Source organism: Melanerpes formicivorus, unplaced genomic scaffold, assembly GCF_026170545.1.
Source record: "Melanerpes formicivorus ecotype bairdi unplaced genomic scaffold, bMelFor1.0.p_v2 SCAF_137, whole genome shotgun sequence".
In the NCBI taxonomy this organism is placed as follows: domain Eukaryota; kingdom Metazoa; phylum Chordata; class Aves; order Piciformes; family Picidae; genus Melanerpes; species Melanerpes formicivorus.
In genome coordinates, this window is record NW_027142489.1 from 56,210 (window position 1) to 78,326 (window position 22,117).

The 22,117-nt window shown below is 65.9% G+C and overlaps 1 protein-coding gene across 1 annotated transcript; it reads right to left on the reverse strand.

Annotated features, from left to right (window-relative positions):
* Positions 1 to 234: 234 nt before the first annotated feature.
* NDRG4 (NDRG family member 4) lies at positions 235 to 19,035 on the reverse strand. The gene is given in 17 exon segments (XM_068168417.1): positions 235 to 450; positions 452 to 486; positions 1,382 to 1,420; positions 1,639 to 1,690; positions 1,832 to 1,867; positions 2,158 to 2,205; positions 2,803 to 2,854; positions 2,950 to 3,006; positions 4,904 to 5,007; positions 5,412 to 5,468; positions 5,566 to 5,652; positions 7,537 to 7,597; positions 7,774 to 7,836; positions 8,102 to 8,222; positions 11,212 to 11,317; positions 17,770 to 17,814; positions 18,947 to 19,035. Coding segments are annotated over 17 exon segments (1,158 nt in total). The 5' UTR covers positions 19,022 to 19,035; the 3' UTR covers positions 235 to 330.
* Between the last annotated feature and the right edge of the window lie 3,082 nt (positions 19,036 to 22,117).

Genomic DNA, 22,117 nt, shown 5'->3' on the forward strand with positions numbered 1-22,117 from the left:
CCGCCCCCCAACCCCGTCCTGGCCCTGTCCCCTCGCCGCCCACCCTCCCCAGCCAGGGCCAGGCTGATGCCAGGGAGGGTGAGGACCGACGCCAGGCTGAAGCCAGGAGCCGGAGCCGAGAGGCAGTGGCTGGCAGCCCCTCGCCTTCTCCGGTGCCAGGCGAGGGGAGGAGGAGGAGACCAAGGGGCAATGAGAAGACAAAAATAATCAGCCCCCCGAAAGGGGTGAGGGCCCCGGTGGAGGACGTCCAGGGAGCGGGCGGGGAGCCGGCAGGATGCTGATGGAGGGGGGAGGTGGCTCTGGAGGAGACGTCGGCGCCGAGCAGGGCCCTCAGCAGGAGACCTCCATGGTGTGGTTGATCTGCCCCATGGCCTCGGTGCTCTCCGAGTGGGTGCAGGCCCGCGGGCGTGTGCCCTCCACGGAGCTGGCACTGGTGAGGGAGGCCGTGCGGGGAGCGTGCCAGCCGGGTCATGCTGGCAGATGGCACTGCGTGGGCACACGGAGAGGGGGAGGGGGGAGAGAGGGGGAGGGGGATGGAGGGGGGAGGGGGGGAGAGAGGGGAGGAGAGATGGGGGGCGAGAGGGGAGGGGGGAGAAGGGGGGGGAGAGAGAGAGTGGGGACGGGGGGGAGAGAGGAAGGGGAGAGGGGGAGGGAGGAGAGGAGGAGGGAGGGAGGGAGGAAGAGGGAGGGGGGGAGAGGGGGAGAGAGAGGGGGAGGGGGGGAGGAGCGGGAGAGAGGGGGGGGGGGGGGAGAGAGGGGGGGAGAGAGAGGGCTTGGGGGTCCCTCTGAATGCCAGCAGGACCCCAGATGGCACCGGCCCCACGCAAGCAAAGCCACCGGTGCCTGCTGCCCGAGGTGAGGGGGGCCCCGGGCACGAGCTTGCAGCATGCGGTGCTGGCACAACAGGAGCGGCTCCAGGCTGGCAGGGGGCAGCAGGGCAGGCAGGGAGTGCCCCGGGGCAGGCCGCCTCCTGGGCACAGCTCCTCCGGGCGTGCAGCCAGCGGGCGGGAGGCGGTGGGCTCGGGGGGAGGGGGCAGGGGGGGATGGGAGCTCTCCCGGCTTCCCGCGGTGTGCAGGGAAGGGGAGACCCCCGCCCAAGCGCGATGCCCAGCGGGCACGGCTGCCAGCCCGCTGGGGGAGGCCACGGCGGGTAGCGCCGGTGAGGCTGTGCCCACAGCGGGTGGGCTCCTCTGGAGGGCATCGCTCGGCCCCTGGCACCGTGCGCAGGAGGTCGTCTCAGGCAAAGCAGAGCTAGGCAGAGGGCACCTGGCTGGGAAGGGGCGGCCCAGGCTGCTCCCAAAGCTGCCCAGGCAGCAGGAGGGCACAGGCCAGGCGGGCACCATGCAGCTGTGGGCACCGGCCGAGCGGCACTGAGCGGTACCTGAGCTTCCACTCAGCCTCCGGTCCTTCAGGTGGGTGACTGGCACGGGGGGGAGGAGGGCAGGGAGGGCAGAGAGAGGGCATCAGCTGTGCTGGCTGCTCCCCAGGGCCAGGAGCCCCTGCCCTGCCTCACCCCAGCTGCGTGGCACACCCACGCCGGGGCACCCAGGGGCACACACAGGGACACACAGACACACAGGGGGACAAGAGAGGGTGCCCCGGGCACGCTGCCCACCCCTGCCCGTCCCTGGCACTCACTGTAGCCCATGCCCTGCAGGAAGTACTTGAAGGCCTCGGTCAGCTTGCCAGGCTGTGGGGACAGAGCAGAACAAGGCTGAGATGGCACCGGGGCCAGGGTCCCTGATCAGCCCTGTGCCCGCCATGCCAGCCCCAGGGTGCATCTGAGGGGCCAGCATGCCCCAGGTACTGGGGCAAACGAGGGTGGGCTCACCTGGGTCACCTGGGGCAGCCCTCCAGAGTCAGCCATCTGCAGAGAGAAGGTCCTGCTTAGGGTGCCAGGGAGCCTTTGCCACCCACCCTGCTACCCCACTGGCAGGATGCTGCTGCTGGAGCACTCCTGCCACCCCCACAGGCCCCCAGCCCCTTGGCCAGGACAGGTCTGGGATGGGAGGTGGTGCCAGAGGGCAATGGGGCACTGGATGGGCAGTACCTGGCTGTGCCCAGCCCCTTGGCCAGGACAGGTCTGGGATGGGAGGTGGTGCCAGAGGGCAATGGGGCACTGGATGGGCACCTGGCTGTCCATTGCCCCCCACCTACCTTCAGGAAGGTGGTGTTGGTGGGATCCAGCTTGGAGTTGCACTCCACCTGTGGGGAAGAGTTGGGGGGAGGTGAGCACCCCTGGGGTGCCCTCAGGCTGGCAGGAGTTGGCACCCATGCTCTGCCACCCTCCCCTTGGCACCACAGCTGGCATCTCCCAGCCCAGCTGGGCAAACCCTGAGCCTACAGCACCACCACCTCTTGCCACAGGGTGGGGAGGACTTCCCCCTTGCCAGGCAAGAGAAGGGGGAGGGCTGGGGTGGCATCTGGGGCGGCTGGCACACGTCAGGCATGCACTAACGCACCCTGTGCCAATGTGGCCACCAGCTGAGGACTCAGAACACAGAAGAGCACAGACCCGTGGCTGCTTGTGCCATGCAGCTGTGTGCCAGCAGCTGCTAGTGTGCGTGAGGCTAAGCAGGGGCTGTGCCCAGGTGTGTGCCAACCACTGCCGCTGGCCATGGGCACAGGAAGAAATGGAGGTCCTGCAGCTGTGGCAGCCATGCTGAGGGGCAGGTGCCCACCTGGGCAGGAAAATTGGCAGAGGAGTTCCCTCCACTCCCTGTCTGAGCAGGCAGGGAGCATGACCATGCCTGCCAGTGGGCACCCTGCATGCCACCCTGCGGGCACTGCCCCTGCACTCACCACCCCCTCTTCAGCAGGCGCATTGTCTCCGACCACCAGCATCACAGGGCAGCTAGAAGGGAGAGGAGGAGGGGGCACAGTCAGAGCTTGGCACCAGTGGACCACCATCCCCCTTCCCATGCCATGCCATGCCAGCCTGGCTCTTACCGCAGTGTCTTGGCATTGGGCACAGTCCCAGGCCGGTTGATGTCCAGGTCCCTGCGGCTGAGAAAGGAGGAAAAGGGTCAAGGTGGGCACCATGGGGAGGTGATGCCACCAGTGCCAGGGTGCAGGAGCCGGGGCGCCACCAGGGTGCAGGAGCCAGGGCACTGCCAGGGTGCAGGAGCCGGGGCGCCACCAGGGTGCAGGAGCCGGGGCACTGCCAGCGCCAGGGTGCAGGAGCTGGGGCACTGCCAGCGCCAGGGTGCAGGAGCTGGGGCACCACCAGGGTGCAGGAGCCAGGGCACCGCCAGTGCCAGGGTGCAGGAGCTGGGGCACCACCAGGGTGCAGGAGCCGGGGCACTGCCAGCGCCAGGGTGCAGGAGCTGGGGCACCACCAGGGTGCAGGAGCTGGGGCACCGCCAGTGCCAGGGTGCAGGAGCTGGGGCACCACCAGGGTGCAGGAGCCAGGGCACTGCCAGGGTGCAGGAGCCAGGGCACTGCCAGCCCCAGGGTGCAGGAGCCGGGGCACCGCCAGGGTGCAGGAGCCGGGGCACTGCCAGTGCTGGGGTGCAGGAGCCAGGGCACTGCCAGCACCAGGGTGCAGGAGCCGGGGCACCGCCAGTGCCAGGGTGCAGGAGCTGGGGCACCACCAGGGTGCAGGAGCCCGGGGCACTGCCAGCACCAGGGTGCAGGAGCCGGGGCACCACCAGCCCCAGGGTGCAGGAGCTGGGGCACTGCCAGGGTGCAGGAGCCAGGGCACTGCCAGCACCAGGGTGCAGGAGCCGGGGCACCACCAGCCCCAGGGTGCAGGAGCTGGGGCACTGCCAGGGTGCAGGAGCCAGGGCACTGCCAGCACCAGGGTGCAGGAGCCAGGGCACTGCCAGGGTGCAGGAGCTGGGGCACCGCCAGGGTGCAGGAGCTGGGGCACCGCCGGGGTGCAGGAGCCAGGGCACTGCCAGCACCAGGGTGCAGGAGCCAGGACACTGCCAGGGTGCAGGAGCCAGGGCACCGCCAGGGTGCAGGAGCTGGGGCATTGCCAGCCCCAGGGTGCAGGAGCCGGGGCACCGCCAGGGCCAGGGTGCAGGAGCTGGGGCACTGCCAGGGTGCAGGAGGCGGGGCACCGCCAGGGCCAGGGTGCAGGAGCTGGGGCACTGCCAGGGTGCAGGAGCCAGGGCACTGCCAGGGTGCAGGAGCCGGGGCACCGCCAGGGCCAGGGTGCAGGAGCTGGGGCACTGCCAGGGTGCAGGAGCCAGGGCACTGCCAGGGTGCAGGAGCCGGGGCACTGCCAGGGTGCAGGAGCCGGGGCACCGCCAGGGCCAGGGTGCAGGAGCTGGGGCACTGCCAGGGTGCAGGAGCCGGGGCACTGCCAGGGTGCAGGAGCCGGGGCACTGCCAGGGTGCAGGAGCCGGGGCACCGCCAGGGCCAGGGTGCAGGAGCCGGGGCACTGCCAGGGTGCAGGAGCCGGGGCACCGCCAGGGCCAGGGTGCAGGAGCCGGGGCACTGCCAGGGTGCAGGAGCCGGGGCACCGCCAGGGCCAGGGTGCAGGAGCTGGGGCACCACCAGGGCACAGGAGCCAGGGCACTGCCAGCACCGAGATGCAGGAGCCGGGGCGCCGGAGCCGGGGTGCTGCCAGCGCTGGGGAAGCAGGACCCAGCCCTGCTCTGCTGGCATCCTGCTGATGGAGGACCCCCTGGTCACCCCCCTGCCAGGACGCTGAGCACCAAGGCTCTGTGCCCGTGTGGCACAGCATTTCTGGCCCCTTGCCAGGCCTGTGCCAGCTCTCAGAGCAGAGCTCGGGGGCATGCCCCCATGGGACACGGTAAGGCTGCGCCACAGGTGCCACCGCTCCGGCACAGGGGAGGGGATGACGGCCCCCCGCGGGGGTCAGGCCCTGGTGCCCTGAGGGCCAGGCAGGGATGCTGCAGCCCCTGGGGCTGGCAGGGGCAGGGCTGGCACCCACCTGTTGTACATGTTGAGGAAGAGCTGGAGGTTGACCTGGTTGACCACGCTGCCGATCTGCTGCCGGTAGCTCTGCACCAGCTCCGTGTTGTTCATCAGCTCCTCCTGCCCCCCAGGGGATGGAGACCGGGAGAGCATTCACTGGGGGCAGGAGGCTGGGCAGGGTGCTTGGGCATGGAGGTGGGCACAAGTTGGCACCCTCAGCACGGCTAAGCCCTGGGTCAGGCAGGAGGGACACAGGCAAGGTCCATCCTGGGCACAGGGGTAGGTCCAGTGGCACTGTGGCACCCTGCTGGGGCGCTGGGCAGTGTGGCTGGGCATGCAGGTGCTGCAGGGCAGCACAGCCAGGCAGGGTGTGGGCATGAGCTGCACAGTTGGCAGAGGCTAAGCCCTGGGTCGGGCAGGAGGGACACAGGCAGGGTCCACCCTCGGCATGGGGCAGGTCCAGCGGCACTGTGGCTGCCAGCTGGGAGGCTGGGCGGGGGTCTGGCAGGACGTGGAGCCCTTACCTGGCTGAAGAGGTGGGACAGGACGGTGTCTGGCAGGGTGCTGGTGAGGCCAGAGAGCTGTGGAGGGAGCAAAGGGCGGTTACAGCACCCTCACGGCCAGCCCCTGCCCCGGGGAGCCCCCAGGGCCAGCAGGGGGGGGCAGGGCCCTGCCCACCTTGGCAGCTGCCCAGTCGATCCAGCCCTTGCCATTGGGGTCGATGTTCATCAGCACCAAGCCTTCAACCAGGTCGGGGAAGATGAGCTGCAGAGGGCAAGAGGGGTGATGCTCAGCAGGGCAGGGAGGAGCAGCCCCTGGGCACCTCCCCGCCCAGCACCACTGCTCTGCACACAGAGCTGGTGGAGCCCTGTGCTGGGAGCAATCACAGCATCCTAGAAGGGGTTGGGTTGGAAGGGACCTCAAAGCTCAGCCAGCTCCAGCCCCCTGCCCTGCCCAGGGACCCCTCCCCCCAGCCCAGGCTGCTCAAGGCCTCATCCAGCCTGGTCCTCAGCACCTCCAGGCAGGAGGCAGCCACAGCCTTCCTGGGCAGCCTGTGCCAGGCTCTCCCCAGCCTCCCTGCCAACCATTCCTTGCTCCTCTCCACTCTCCCTCTGCCCTCTCCCAGCTCCAAGCCATTCTCCCTGCTCCTGCCACTCCCAGCCCTTGTCCAGAGTCCCTCCCCAGCTCTGCTGGAGCCTCCTTCAGGTCATAGAATCAGAGAACTGTCAGGGCTGGAAGGGACACCAAGGCTCAGCCAGCTCCAAGCCCCTGCCATGGGCGGGGACACCTCACACCAGGGCAGGTTGCTCACAGCCACCTCCAGCCTGGCTGCAAACACCCCCAGGGGTGAGGCTCCTACCAGGGATGCTTTTGGCTTCTTTGGCTGTGGCTGATGCTTCTCCTGGCTTTATTGACCTTGTCTGCATCACTTTGGGTGTGGCTGGTGCTAACCACAGCTTCCCTGCTCTGTCTCTTGTCCCTTTTGTGCCCAGGGTGGGTAGGAAGAGGAGCAGAGTGGGGAGAGGCTATTAGCTGCCCCTGCCCTTTGGCCAGGGAGGGTTCCTGTGCTGCCTGTCGGTTGTAGATCCCTTTCAGTGTTGTGGATGTTGTCTATTTTGTCCTTGTTCATTGCATCTCCATTGTGGGTGGGAGGCTTGCTTGTAAATGCAGCCCTCATTTGCTTCCAGCTGAGCTGGGCTGGCAAATTTAATCTTGGAGGGAATCATCACAGAGTGTCAGAGGCTGGAAGGGACCTGCAGAGCTCCTCCAGTCCCAGCCCCCTGCCAGAGCAGCAGCACCCAGAGCAGCTCCCCCAGGAACACATCCGGGGGGGGTTTGGATAGCTCCACGCAGAGGAGGGCTCCACAGCCCCCCTGGGCAGCCTGCTCCAGGCCTCTGGCACCTCACAGGGGAAACATTTTCCTCCTGTTCCCATGGAGCTTCCTCTGCCTCAGCTTCCACCACTGCCCCTGGGGCTGGCATTGGGCAGCCCCCAGCAGAGCCTGGCTCTGGGCATCACCCTGCACAGCTTTGGCACCAGCAAGGAGCTCACCCTCAGGCTCCTCTGAGCCCCAGAGCCCTCAGCTCCCTCAGGCTGCTCCAAGCCCCAGAGCCCTCAGCTCCCTCAGGCTGCTCCAAGCTCCAGAGCCCTCAGCTCCCTCAGGCTGCTCCTCTCCAAGCTCCAGAGCCCTCAGCTCCCTCAGGCTGCTCCAAGCTCCAGAGCCCTCAGCTCCCTCAGGCTGCTCCAAGCTCCAGAGCCCTCAGCTCCCTCAGGCTCTCCTCATGAGGAAGATCTTCCACTGCCTGCAGGAGCTCTGTGGCTCTCTGCTGGACTCTCTCAAGCAGCTCCCTGCCTGTCCTGACCTGAGTGGCCCAGAACTGGACACAATATTCCAGCTGTGGCCTCAGCAGGGCAGGGCAGAGGGGGAGGAGAACCTCTCTGACCTGCTGCCCACAGCCCTGCTGATCCCCCCCAGGCTGTCCTTGGCCATCCGAGCACATTGCTGGCTCATGGTCATCCTTCCACCCACCCCCAGGTCCTTCTCCCCTTCCCTGCTCTCCAGCAGGTCCATCCCCAGCCTCTGCTGGTGCATGGAGTTGTTCCTTGCCACATTCCCCCCCAGCCCTCCCCCCAGCCCCCAGGCTCACAGCAAACTTGGCCAGCACGTAGGCTCCTGCCCCGACTCCGATCCCGATCACGTACTTGAACCTAGCAAGCAGAGAGAGCTCCATATTAGCAGGGGGACACACACTGGGCTCCAGCATGTATCCCTTGGAGCACCTCCTCCACCCACAAGACAGACAGGCAGGGTGCCAGCTCCCCCTCCCCCCCAGCCCCTGCTCCTTGCCTCCTTGCCCTCTGTCCTCCCTGGCAGCTGGACTCACCCAAAGTGCTGCACCACGCTGGGTAACATGGCAGCCAGCTGGTCCATGGAGGGGTACTGGTACCTGTGGCACAGGGAGGCACAGGACAGCAGTTGTGGCAGCTGCACAGAGTGAGGAGGCTGGGGAAAAGGGCAGCTGGGCTGCCCGAAGTGGGCAGGGCAATGCCACCCACCCAGGAACTGCTCCGGAGCAGTCAGCCGCCCCCAGGCTTCGACGTGGCCTGGAGGGGCTTGCAGGCAGGGCAGGAGTGCCCAGGCAGCAACAGCCCAGTGGGCAGGGAGGGGACATCTTAGCAAGGCAGAGGGAACCCCCTAAAGCTGGCACCTACCCCTGAGGGAACTGTGAGGCTCCTGTCTGCTGGCCAGGGGCATCCACGTGGCACACCACGAAGTGCTTCGTGATCTCCTGCATGTCCTCATAGTTGAAGAAGGTGTTGAAGCAAAGCTTGTCTGGGAAAGGGCAGGCAGCAGGCTTCAGAGCCCAGGTCACAGAAGCACAGAATCATGATGGGGGCTGGAAGGGACCTCCAGAGATCTTCCTGTCCCAGCCCCCTGCCAGAGCAGCAGCACCCACAGCAGCTCCCCCAGGAACACAACCGGGGGGGGTCTGAATGTCTCCAGGGAGGGAGACTCCACAGCCCCCCTGGGCAGCCTGCTCCAGGCCTCTGGCACCTCACAGGGGAAACATTTTCCTCCTGTTCCCATGGAGCTTCCTCTGCCTCAGCTTCCACCACTGCCCCTGGGGCTGGCATTGGGCAGCCCCCAGCAGAGCCTGGCTCTGGGCATCACCCTGCACAGCTTTGGCACAGCAAGGAGCTCACCCTCAGGCTCCTCTGAGCTCCAGAGCCCTCAGCTCCCTCAGGCTCTCCTCATGAGGAAGATCTTCCCCTGCCTGCAGCAGCTCTGTGGCTCTCTGCTGGACTCCCTCCAGCAGCTCCCTGAGCTCCTTCCTGACCTGAGGGCTCAGAACTGGACACAGGATTCCAGCTGTGGCCTCAGCAGGGCAGAGCAGAGGGGGAGGAGAACCTCTCTGACCTGCTGCCCACAGCCCTGCTGATCCCCCCCCAGGCTGCCCTTGGCCTTCTTGGCCCCCAGAGCACATTGCTGGCTCATGGTCACCTCCCATCCAGCAGGACCCCCAGGTCCTTCTCCCCTTCCCTGCTCTCCAGCAGCTCAGTCCCCAACCTCTGCTACTCCCTAAGGTTGTTCTTTCCCAGGTGCAAGACTCTCCCCTTGCCCTTGTTGAGCTTCCTTCCATTTCTCCCTGCCCCACTCTGCAGCCTGTCCAGCTCTGGGGGAATGGCAGCACAGCCTGAGGGGTCTCAGGCACTGCTCCCAGCTTGGTGCCATCAGCAAACCTGCTGGCAGTGCCCTCTGTGCCCTCCTCCAGGTCCTTGATGAATGTATTGAAGAGTCCTGGTCTCAGTACTGACCCCAGCACAGGGTCCTGTTGGCCCAAGGGGAGCATGGAAAGAGGTCATCTGTCCTCCCACTGCCCTTCAACCAGCAGGGGAAGTGCCATCAAAGCCCTCCCATGCCCTTCCCTGAGAGCTCCTGGTAGCCACCACAGAACCCACAGCCAAAGCTGGCTGCATCACTGCTGAGGCCAGCTGGGAGCTCCAAGCATGAGGCTGAGGCCAGGTGTGAGGGCTAAGAGCGAGGCTGAGGCCAGCTGGGAGCTCCAAGCATGAGGCTGAGGCTGGCCAGGAGCTCCAAATGCCAGGCTGGGGCAGGCTGTGAGGGCTAAAGGCAAGGCTGGGGCCAGCTGGGAGGACTAAAGGCCAGGCTGGGGCTGGTGGTGAGCTCCAAACATGAGGCTGAGGCCAGGTGTGAGGGCTAAGAGCGAGGCTGGGGCTGGCTGGGAGCTCCAAGCATGAGGCTGAGGCCAGGTGTGAGGGCTAAGAGCGAGGCTGAGGCCAGCTGGGAGCTCCAAACATGAGGCTGAGGCCGGCTGTGAGGGCTAAGAGTGAGGCTGGGGCCGGCCGGGAGCTCCAAATGCCAGGCTGGGGCCAGCTGGGAGCTCCAAAAGTGAGGCTGGGAGCTCCAAAAGCCAGACTGAGGCCAGCTGGGAGCTCCAAACACCAGGCTGGGTGTGGCTGGGAGCTCCAAAAGTCAGGTGAGAGCTCCAGAAGCCAGGCTGGGGCCGGCTGGGAGCTCCAAAAGTCAGGTGGGAGCTCCAGAAGCCAGGCTGGGGCCGGCTGGGAGCTCCAGAAGCCAGGCTGGGATCTCCAGAAGCCAGGCTGGGAGCGGCTGGGAGCTCCAGAAGCCAGGCTGGGAGCTCCAGAAGCCAGGCTGGGGGCGGCTGGGAGCTCCAGAAGCCAGGCTGGGGGCGGCTGGGAGCTCCAGAAGCCAGGCTGGGGGCGGCTGGGAGCTCCAAAAGCCAGGCTGGGGCCGACTGGGAGCTCCAGAAGCCAGGCTGGGGCCGACTGGGAGCTTCAAAAGTGAGGCTGGGGCCAGCTGGGAGCTCCAGAAGCCAGGCTGGGGTCAGATGGGAGCTCCAGAAGCCAGGCTGGGGCCAGCTGGGAGCTCCAAAAGTGAGGCTGGGGCCAGCTGGGAGCTCCAGAAGCCAGGCTGGGGTCAGCTGGGAGCTTCAAAAGTGAGGCTGGGGCCAGCTGGGAGCTCCAGAAGCCAGGCTGGGAGCTCCAGAAGCCAGGCTGGGGCTGGCTGTGAGGACTAAAGGCGAGGCTGGGGCTGGCTTGGAGCTCCAGAAGCCAGGCTGGGAGCTCCAGAAGCCAGGCTGGGATCTCCAGAAGCCAGGCTGGGGGCGGCTGGGAGCTCCAGAAGCCAGGCTGGGAGCTCCAGAAGCCAGGCTGGGGCTGGCTGGGAGGTCCACCCCAAGCACTGTGGTACATCCCTGGGCAGAAGCTGCTCCTGTGCTGCCAATGCAGCTCCTGCCGCTCCTGCAGCCTGCCTCAGCGTGACTCAGCCTCAGCCCGCAGGAGAGGAGGACATTCTGCTTCTCCCCTCTCATCCCAGCTCGGGCAGGGGCAGGGGTTTGGGGTGCAAGACTGCAGGCTGACAGAGAGCTCAGCATCTCCCCATCCAGAGCCCTGGCTCTGGGTCCCTCTTTCCCAGCCTGCTGGGGCACTTCCTTCCCTGCTGTCCCCCCCGGGTCTGCCCCCTGCCACCAGCCTGGGTACCACCAGGCCAGCAGCGGCGCTGGAGGCTGACTCAGCATCCTCTGCAGCCCATCCCTGCCTTGTGTGGCCAGGCTGGGGACAGCCAACCCCGGGCTGGCCAAAGGCTCCTGGCTCTTGGGTTCGGTCGAGCCTCCAGCCCCCTGCTGGCGCTCTCAGGTGCAGGGGAAAACCCAAGGCAGCCCGGGCACCTTCCATGGGAGGGAGCAAAGGAGCCGAGCCACGGGGCTCTGGGGGGACATGCCAGCAGCCCGTGCAGCCCCAGGCTGGTTCTTCCCTCGGCCCCAGGGAGCAGCACTCACGGTTGAGGCCCACGTCGTGGTAGGTGAGGATGGCCGGGCGGTTCCCCTTGGGAGAGCCCCTGATCACCACGTGCAGCAGCCCGTAGGGGGTCTCAATGTCATGCTCCTGGGGGGAGAGGAGAGGTGGGCTGACACCTGCCTGCCTCAGGACAGCCTCTCCTGCCCTGCTATCCCCGTCCCACCCCACCCTGTCCCATCCTCATCCGTCCTTCACCACCGCTTGCCCAGGCAGCTCTGTGCACAAGGAAAAGAGGAGCAGCTGCGCTGGGGCAGCCCTTAGCTCTGGGCATCCAGATGCTCCCAGCCCCCACTGATCCCTGGGGGGAGCAGCAGGGGGGGAGGGGGGAACAGGGGGGCTTGGAATAGGATAATAGGATTTGGGACTGGACAAGTGTGGGGTGGGGTGGGGTGGGATGGGATGGGATGGGATGGGATGGGATGGGATGGGATGGGATGGGATGGGATGGGATGGTCAAAGAAGTCTTAGGAGCAGAGGAGGATGGGATGGGACAGGGGGACCAAAGGATGGGGCAGGAGATCTTCCAGGGCCTGAGGCTGAGAGAGAGCTTTGGCAGCAGTGCCAGGGATCCCAGCCCTGCCTCTTGGCCTGGATCTGCCGTGTCTGGGACAAGCAGGCAGGCAGCAGCCCAGGGAATGCCACAGCCTGATCTCAAAATGACAGCTGGAGGAATTTCCAGATCCCTTGTCTGAAATGGCTGTGCCCCCATGGAGAGGCCAGGACTGCCCTGTCCCTCAGCTCCCCTGGCTGGGAGGGCTCCAGCCTCACCTCCGTGCCCATTGCCCCCAGCCAGCAAAAGCCACTGCGGCTGTGAGCCCAGGGCGCTGGGCAAGGCATCCCCCCAGGGCAAGGCTCCAGGGGTCCTTCCCAGATGCTGCTGCTGCTGCCAGCCAGCCAGCCCTCTGGCAGTGACCTCCGAGGTGGGATATGGGGGCTGCAGGAGCATCCCCGGGTGAGCAGGGCCGGGCAGGGGCTGCTGGCAGGGCACCCAAGCGGCGCAGTCCTTGCTGCGGGCACCGGCAGCCCCATGGCTGGGGGGGGGAAAGATGTGGGCTCAGGATGCTCCCATGGGTTCCACACCAGCAAGGACTCTGAAGGACACAGGCCTCAGGTGGGAGAGAGGGAGGGAGGGAGGGAGGGAGGGAGCACCCTGAGGGACAGGGTCTCCTCTCTGCAGCGCCTCCCTCCGCCAGGATCCGCTGTGCCCGGCAGGGCGCAGCGCCCAAGGGCAGCTCAAGGGCTCACTGGGGACAAGATTGGGTTCCTCAAGGGCATCCCTCCCCAACTCCAGCTCTGGTCCACAGCTGTCTCCCCACTCTCCAGGTCTCCATCAGGCAGCAGGTGATGAGCAAGCACATCCCCTCCCCCCAAACCACAGCAGGCGAGGGGAAACCGAGGCGAGAGGCAGGGCCTGGCCCAAGGTCACAGAGCCCCTCCTGGGCACAGGGCTGCCATCCCCATCCTCACAGTCCCCAGCACAGCCTCACCAGCAGCAGCTCAGCCCGACAATCACACCCCAAAAAATCACATGCCAGAGGTGGGGGCTCCTTCCCCGGGCACTGCTACCCCACCCCCCCTGCTCAGCGCCGAGCCAGGCACATCCCTGCCTGCAGTGCAGCCTCTGCAGCGCTGCTGGGTACCACAGCCCTGCCCTCTGCTGCAGGGATGCTCACTGGGGGGGGGGGGGGGGGGGGGGAAGAAGGGGAAGGGGGGGAAACAGGCTGGGGGTGCAGGGGATACAGCCAGCCAGGAGGGAGAGGGGCACTGCCAACTCACAGTCTCAGCAAAGGAGGGATGCTGGGGGGCTGGCAGAACCCAGAGATGCCCAAGAGAACCCAGCCCTGCCTGCGTTATCCTTCCCCCCCCCCCCCCCGTTGCTGCAGTGCTCCCACCCTGCTGGCCCCCTCCACACCAGCCATGACAGGAGAGGAGGGAAAACATCTGAGGGGGGTGGCTTCAAAAGCAGCAAGAGACCCTTCCCCTCTACCAGGCTAGGGGTGGGGATGAGGCAGCATGACCCCCTCCCTCTCCCCCGCCCCGTGGCAGCCCCCAGCCGCAGCCACAACCCTGGGGCCTCGCCACAGCATCTCCACAGCCGGCTCGGGGAGGACGCTCTCAAGGACATCTTGTCCCCAAAACCGCGACAGAGATGCAGCAGTGGGGCTGGGGGTGCAGAAAGGCTCAGACACATCCCCCACCCCCCCCCCCCCCCGCAGAGCCCTCCACCCGCCTGGCTCAGCCCAAGCCCCGCTCGGGGTGAAATAACTGCAGCCTGGGCAAGCGGCCGAAGCAGAAGCCCCCACCCCGGGCACAGAGGCGAGCACGGGGAGGGGGGGGAGCAGCGGTACCTACCCCATCCCAGCACTCGGGCATGGTGAGGAGCCGGCGGGAGGAGGATGCCCAGGGGCAGGGAGGGCCGAGCGGAGGCTCCCGGCGCGGGGCAGAGGGAAGCAGGGGCGGCGGCAGCAGCCAAGCCGAACTCTGCGCTGGCACAGCCCCTCCGCGGGGTTTATAACCGAGCCTCAGCCCCTGCGCTGAGCCCTCCCCCTTCTCCCTTCCCCCTCCTCCTCCTCCTCCTCCTCCTCCTCTCCGCGTCCCCTCCCCGCCTAGACGAGATGCGCAGCCCCGGCAGCTCCGGGCTCCACTGCGGGCAAGGCAGCGATGGAGCCAAGGCTCAGCCATTGGCTGCTGCTGGAATTATTCATGCTCCAATTGGCCCCAAATACCCTTGTTTATGAAGAGGAGACAAAAAAAACCACCCCAAACCCACCCCCCAGCCTGGCAGCTCCATCTTCCCTCCTTCAGCAGATGGAGACAGGCAGCGATGCCCTCAGCCCTGGTGCGGCAGCTGGCGTGGGTAGGGCAGAGACCAGCAGGGCTCCTCCAGACCCAGCACACACAGACACACAGCTCTGGCCCTGCACACAGCTCTGCTGCAGCCTGCAGCCCCCAGCCCGACTGCTCTGGCCCTGCACACAGCTCAGCTCCAGCCTGCAGCCCCCAGCCCAACTGCTCTGGCCCTGTACAGAGCTCTACTTCAGCCTGCAGCCCTCAAACCAAGTCCTGTGGCCCCACACAGACTCCTGCTTCAGCCTGGAGCCCCCAGATCAAGCCCTCTGGCTCTACAGAGCATCCTGCTTGAGCTTGTTTGAGCCTGAAGCTCCCAGCCCAGACCTTCTGGCCCTGCAGAGAGTCCTGCTTGAGCCTGCAGCCCCCAGCCCAGGTCCCTTCAGCAGTGCACAGCCACCAGGACACCCAGGCAGAAGCTCACTGGTGGACATGGGGAGATGCTAAGGCTGTACCAGAGACTCCTTGAGGTCCCTTCCAACCTGATGGCTCTGTAATTCCAAGCAGGCTAAAGACCCAGGGGGGTGCAGCAGGCAGACTCTGCACCTGCAGGTGACCTTGGCATGTGTTGCTCAGGCAGGCTGAGGCCAGGCAGAGCTGTGTGCCCCCCACACCTCATGGAGAGCTCCCAGGATCACAGAATGCAGTGGGTGGGAAGGGACTTTTAAGAGCCATCTGAATCCAACCCCCTGCAGTCAGCAAGGGACAGCTGGCTGCTCAGAGCCCCATCAGGCCTGAGCTTGGATGTCTCCAGGGATGGAGCCTCAAGCACCTCCCTGGGCAACCTGTGCCAGGGTCTCCCCACATTCACCTCCAGCAGGGTCAGAATGCCAAGGTGCCAGGGCAGAGGCACCTGCCCCCTCGGACTCCTCAACCCTGGGGCTCAATCTGGCAGCCCCAAGGGCTTCACTCCCCCAGTCAGGCCAGAGCATCCAGGTGAGGGAGCAGGGAGGGGCTGTGGGGAGGAGCAGAGGGAGAAGTAAAGAACTGAGCTGGGGTCTGGATTGGGGAGGGGTCTGGGGCACAGCCCTGTGAAGAGAGGCTGAGGGAGCTGGGGTTGCTTAGCCTGCAGAAGAGGAGGCTCAGGGGAGACCTCATTGCCCTCTGCAACTCCCTGCAGGGAGGTTGCAGCCAGGTGGGGGTTGGGCTCTTCTCCCAGGCCCCCAGCACCAGAACAAGAGGACACAGTCTCAAGCTGTGCCAGGGGAGGTTTAGGGCTGGAGGTGAGGAAGAAATTCTTCCCAGCCAGAGAGATTGGCCCTGGGGATGTGCTGCCCAGGGGGGTGGTGGAGTCCCCATCCCTGGGGGTGTTCAGGAAAGGCTTGGATGAGGCACTTGGAGCCATGGCTGAGTTGTCAGGAGGTGTTGGGTGCTAGGTTGGACTTGATGAGCTCTGAAGCCTTTTGCAACCTGCTCGATTGATTCTGTGATTCTGTGACTTACCCAAGGAGCTAAGCCTAGATGATGGAGGGAGAGCTCCTGGAGGAAGGGCAGGCAGCTGTCAGCCTTTGCTGGGACCCAGCCTGCACAGTGCCAGGGCTGGGGAAAGGAGAGAGCTCCAGAGGCTATTATAATGGGTTGGGTTGGAAGAGAGCTCAAAGCTCAGCCAGCTCCAGCCCCCTGCCATGCCCAGGGACCCCTCCCCCCAGCCCAGGCTGCTCAAGGCTTCATCCAGCCTGGTCCTCAGCACCTCCAGGCAGGAGGCAGCCACAGCCTTCCTGGGCAGCCTCTGCCAGGCTCTCCCCAGCCTCCCTGCCAACCATTCCTTCCTCCTCTCCACTCTCCCTCTGCCCTCTCCCAGCTCCAAGCCATTCTCCCTGCTCCTGCCACTCCCAGCCCTTGCCCACAGTCCCTCCCCAGCTCTCCTGGAGCCTCCTTCAGCTCCTGGCAGGCTGCTCTGAGCTCTCCCTGGAGCCTTCCCTTCTCCAGGCTGCACAGGCTCAGCTGAATCCATCCCAGAGCCTTGCTCTGCAGGTCCCAGGCTGTTTGCTGCACTCTGGCTACAGAGCTGTGCCCCAGCGTGGCTCTGGCTGGTGGGCACAAAGGACACCCAGCTGCTCTGGCCTGTGACCACACGTGGCAGGCATCCTCTCCAAGCTCAATCTGCCCTTCCCCAGCTGCCCCAGCACCATCTGGGAAGCTCATCCCACCCCAGCCCATCCCTCTGGGAGTGGAACCCAGAGGGCAGAGGTCCTGGCTGGGGAGAAGCTCAGCTCATGGTCTGTGGGTGCCAAGGGGCACGCAGGGGCCTCGCTGTGGCATTTGCCACCTGGGCACCACCACCAGGGCTGAAGGTCAGCACTGCTGTGGGCCAGCCCCTGAAATCCTGGTGTGCCAAGATTGCCCTGGCAGAGCCCTTGCTCCTTAGCATCCTCTGCATGCCAACCAGCCCCTCCCTCAGCCTAGCTGAGCAAGAGCCCTCCTGGTGCCCGTGGTGCTCCCAGGAGCTGCTTCCTTGCCTCCCTCTCCTTCCTTGCCTCCCTCTCCTTCCTTGCCCTCCTTTCAGTGGCACAGAGAGGTTTGGTTTCTCCTTCAGTGGTCAGCCCTGAGCAAGCCAAGCAAGAAGCAGCCCAGACCTTGCCCAGGCTGCCCCTCCTGGCCTCAGCATCTCACCAGCTGTGGAGCTGCTGGGGAGGGTGGTGGCATCTCTTTTCCACCTCTGGCCTCCAAGAAGGCTACCAAAAATCCCCTGCCCTGTGCCAGCCTCCTGACCAAAGTCCTTGCTCCCCCCTTGGTTGCACCCTGCCCCCCTGTGTGGGTGGTGGAGACCAAGCATGCCAGTCCCAAAAGCTTGGGCACCCCTTGAAGCCTGCCAAAGCAGGGAGCTGCCCTCCCCTGCCCCTCTCCCAGGAGGTCTCTTATAGCCTTGCAGCTGCTGCTGGTTCAGTGCTGCACCTGGCAGGGTTCAGCCAGCACCACCTGAGCCCTCCTGGTGGTCCCAGCTGCTGGCAAGGCAGCAGCTCACAACCTGGCTCTTGGTGGCCTGGGGAGGGGAAGGTTTAGGAGAGGGACACTTGAGGGCTGGCAGCCCCACTGCCCTCCTTCCTCCTCTCCCAGCAGCCTGACCTCCGCGGGGGCAGCCTGCTGCAGGATGAGCCTGGCCAGAGGGATGCCAGTGATGAAGGCCAGCACCTGAGCCAAGCATGAGCTGAGCCCCCAGGCCACGTCCTGGGGCTCCAAAGAGGCGAGCTGGAGGTACAGGGTGGGCAGGAGCCAGGCAGGGGAGCGGAGGGGCCCCTTCTCTCCGGGGGAGGTGGGGGGCACGGAGCGGGCAATGCCTCAAGCCTCCTAGAAAACCTCCTTTCAAACATCCTCCTGCAAGCAGGCGGCCAGCATCGCCCAGGAGACCATCGCCATGGCGATGGCAGGGGGGCTGGCAAAGCAGCTCGGGCCGGCAGAGCGGCTCGGGCCCGCCGCAGAAGCCATCGCTGGCAGGGAGGGTTTTTGTCCCTGGGTCGCTGCCAGCTGCCCGCCAGCCACATCCAGGCACCGGCACAGAGGATGCCTGGCAGCAAGCACCCCGGCCCCGACGGCTGCCCAGGCACCGTCCCGCCGCGGGATGCGGGGTGGGGGGAGGGGGCGCAGCCACCCCCCCGCCTCTGTTCAGGGTCCTGAAGCCTCTCTCAGCCGCCGGCTGCCGTCCCATGCAGGACCCAGGGGGTGGGGGGGACACAGCCTGGGGCTGCTCCTACCTTCCAGTCCATGTCCACAGTGGAGAGGAAGACATCCGAGTTGTCCTGGGGAGAGAAGGAGCTGTTAGGGAGAGAGGCAAACCCCTGCCAGCTCCCCTGGCACCCTCCACACAGCCAGCTCAGGAGGCACCACCCCAGGGCACTGGGGGGGCTGCAGGGGGGGCGGGGGTCTGCACACACAGAGACACAACTGCAGCCCCTGCACAGCGCTGCACGCAGTGCCCAGCACACGGGGGGGGACTGGCATGGGGAGGCAGCCCCTGCTCACACACAGAGCCAAGAGTGCTTTGGGTGGGAAAAGCTCTCTGGGATCAGCCAGGCCAAGCAGCAGCCCAACCCCAGCCTGGGCACCAGCCCCTGGCCCCCAGTGCCATGGCCACAGGGCTCTGGGACCCCTCCAGCCATGGGGACTCCACCACCTCCCTGGGCAGCCTCTGCCAGGCCCTGACCACTCTGACACCAAAGGAATTGTTCCTCCTCTCCAGCCTCAGCCTCCCCTGGCACAACCCCAGGCCAGTTCCTCTCCTTCCATCCCCTGAGCCTGGGCAGCAGAGCCCAGCCCCAACCTCCCTGCAGCCTCCTCTCAGGGAGCTGCAGAGAGCAAGGAGGTCTCCCTCAGCCTCCTCTGCTCCAGGCTGCTCACCCCCAGCTCCCTCAGCTGCTCCTCCCCCCCCAGCCCTCTCCTCCAGACCCTTCCCCAGCTTGCTTGCCCTTCTCTGGCCCTGCCCCAGCTCCTCAGAGTCCTTCTGGGAGTGAGGAGCCCAAACCTGGTGCCAGGATTCAAGCTGTGCCCTCCCCAGTGCCCAGCCCAGGGGCACCATCCCTGCCCTGCTCCTGCTGCTCACCCCAGTGCTGCTTCAGGCCAGGCTGCTGGTGGCCTTCCTGCCCCCCTGGGCACACTCACCCTCAGCTGCTGCCAGCCAGCACCCCCAGCTCCTTTCCTGCTGGGCAGTTTCCAGCCCCTCTGCCCCAAGCCTGGAGCATCCACTGGGGGGGGAGGTGGGGGCTGCTGTGCCCCAAGCAGAGCCTGTGCACACCTGAGCAGCAGCACCCTGCACACCCCCACCCCAGCCTGCAGAGCCCCCCAGCTGTGCCCATGCCAGCTCAGCCCCACCCAAGCCCCAGCTCCATGCTGCCCCCCCCCCCGTGCAGGAGGCAGGGCGCCCCCCAGCCTCACCAGCTCGGTGTCCTGGCTCCTCAGCAGTGGCTTCTCCTCGGTGAAGCGCAGCTCATGCAGCCCTGCCATGGTCATGTCCTGCAGCAGCAGCCCTGCCCAGGGGGACACAGCGGTCAGGGGAGGTCCTGCCTCCGTCCCCTTTCACCCCAGCCCCCCTCTGGAGCCTGCCTGCTCGTGGGGACAGGACCCACGTCGGTTCCACTCTGCCCACCCCTCCCTTGAGGGCCGTCAGGAGGCTGCAGGGAGCCTCTCTGCTGGGAGCTGGGAGCAGGCATGGGGCAGGCAGTGCCTGGCAGAGCTCTGCTTCTACCTCCAGCTCAGCTCTCTTCCAGACAGGGCCAGACCTGTCTCCAGGGTTTGGTCTTGTTGCAATTGGAAGACCAACTCATTCCATCTGTGGGGGTCACCCTGGAAGAACCCAGCCCGGGGCAAGAGCACCTGAGGTCCCCACCCACCCTCCAGCATCGGTCAGAGAGGGAAAATCCAACTCTGGGGCAGGTTTTAGACTGCAGGCAGGTGTGGGTGGGACAGAGGGAGATGCCCCTGCACGGCCAGAGCATCCCAGGGGGAGTGCTGCTCATGCTGGGAGGCAGAGAGAGGCTCTCTGAGCAGCAGGGGAGCAGAGAGGCAGCTTGGAGTTTGTATGGCAGTGATGGGAGAACACCAGAGGTGAAGCCTCTGCTCCCAAACTCTTCTTCGTGCCTGCCAAGCAGGAGCTGGGCAGCCAGCAGCTCACTTGCAGGACATCTCTGGAGCATGTCCAGAGCAGGGCCAGGAGGCTGAGCAGAGGGCTGGAGCTGCTCTGCTCTGAGCACAGCCTGAGAGAGTTGGGCTTGTGCAGGCTGCAGAGGAGAAGGCTCCAGGGAGACCTTCTGGTGGCCTTGCAGGAGCTGCAGGGGGCTGCAGGAAAGCTGGGGAGGGACTTTGGAGGGGGTGAGGGAGGGACAGGCCTGGGGGGGCTGGAGCAAAAGGAGAAGTGGGGAGCTGGAGATTGGCTGTGAGGAAGAAGTTGTTGGGCAGGAGGGTGGTGAGAGCCTGGCCCAGGCTGCCCAGGGAGGTGGTGGAAGCCTCCTGCTGATGCCTGGAGGTGTTTGCAGCCAGGCTGGAGGTGGCTGTGAGCAAGCTGCTGTGGTGTGAGGTGTCCCTGCCCATGGCAGGGGCTTGGAGCTGCCTGAGCCTTGGGGTCCCTTCCAGCCCTGCCAGCTCTGGGGTCCTCTGACTTGCAGGGGCAGAGTTCACCACTCAGCAGAGCTGTGAGCCTGGCTGCTGCTCAGCACAGCGCTGGGGCTTTGAGGACCCAATGCTGGCATCTCCAAACACCCCCCCAGGCACCAGCCCAGCTTAGAAACCAGAGGGGAGCAGGGGGGAAAGCTGCCCCCCATCAGCTGGGTGAGCACAGTGACAGCTGCAGGGGACACCGAGGACAACCCAGGGCTGGCAGGTCCCAGTGGTGCAGAGTGTCTGCTTTCGGACAGCATCCAGCCCCCAAGCCTCACAGCTTCCCTTTCCAGCCCTGCCCCGAGGCCAAGCCTCAGAGCAGCTCCGAGCAGGACGGGGCCGGTCCCAGGCTCCCTGCCCACCCCTGGCCACGTCCCCTGCAGTACTGGGGGTGACCTGGGGTCGTGCTAGCACCACAGCAAACGTGGTCCCTGCTCCATCCACAGCCTCAGTCAAGCCTGCTCCACCCTCTCACAGCACCACAGAATGGTAGGGGGGGTGGGAAGGGACCCCTGGAGATCACCGAGTCCAGGGCAGGGTCACCCAGAGGAGGTGAGCCAGGAGCAGGACCAAGCAGGTTTGGGATGTGGCCAGAGATGGAGGCTCCAGCAGCTCTCTGGGCAGCCTGCCCCAGGCCTCTGCCACCCTTCCATTCCAGCACTTCCTCCTCCTGCTGAGGTGCAACTTCTGCCCTGCAGCCCTGTGCCCCTTGCCCCTGGTGCTGTCCCTGGGCACCACTGCAGAAAGCCTGGGGCCAGCCTCCTGCCAGCCCCCCTGGGAGTGTTGCTCAGCACTGCTGAGATCCCTCTCAGGCTGCTCCTTCCCAGGCTCAGAGCCTCAATGCTCTCAGCCCTGGCTCACAAGGAAGATGTTCTGATCCCCTTCAAACCCAGCTCAGCCCACGCTGGGGCTGTGGAGAGGCCAAGCAGTGCCTTACAAGCACTGCAAACCCACCAGGACTACAGGCCTTGGTCACAAACTCCTCTCCAGAGCTCCTCCAGCTGAGGTTTCCATTCCAAGGTCACTCAGGCTGTGCCACTTGCTTGCTCTCTGCAGGCACCACCACCCTTTGCTTTGCTCCTTCAGAGCCATCCAGGACTCTCTGAAGGGAGAAACTCCACCACCAGGAAGCCTCCTGAGAGTCCCAGGGTGCCCAGCACTGAGTGTCTCCATGTCCCCCCCCCGGCCCCCACTGCACAATCACACAGCTGGCAGGGCTGGAAGGGACCCCAAGGCTCAGCCAGCTCCAAGCCCCTGCCATGGGCAGGGACACCTCACCCCACAGCAGGTTGCTCACAGCCACCTCCAGCCTGGCTGCAAACACCTCCAGGCATCAGCAGGAGGCTTCCACCACCTCCCTGGGCAGCCTGGGCCAGGCTCTCACCACCCTCCTGCCCAACAACTTCTTCCTCACAGCCAATCTCCAGCTCCCACTGCTCCTTTGGCTCCAGCCCCCCCAGGCCTGTCCCTCCCTCACCCCCTTCAAAGTCCCTCCCCAGCTTTCCTGCAGCCCCCTGCAGCTCCTGCAAGGCCACCAGAAGGTCTCCCTGGAGCCTTCTCCTCTGCAGCCTGCACAACCCCAAACTCTCTCAGGCTGTGCTCAGAGCAGAGCAGCTCCAGCCCTCTGCTCATCTTTGTGACCCAGAGGGTCCCTCCAGGCCTGAAGCTGCACAAAAGCCCTGCAGGGGGAGGTGCCAAGAGCCCCCATGGAGAGGAGCACATCCATGGCTGGGGAAGAGGCTTTGCACAGGGGCACAGCCCCCACCTGCAGCACACCAGCAAGACCCCAGAACCACAGAGCCACTGAGGCTGGGAGAGACCCTCAGGAGCACCAAGGCCAACCCAGAGCCCTACCCTGCAAGGCTCAGCCCCAAACCACAGCCCCAAGCACCACAGCCAAACCACCCTGAAACACAGCCAGGGCTGGGGACTCCACCACCTCCCTGGGCAGCA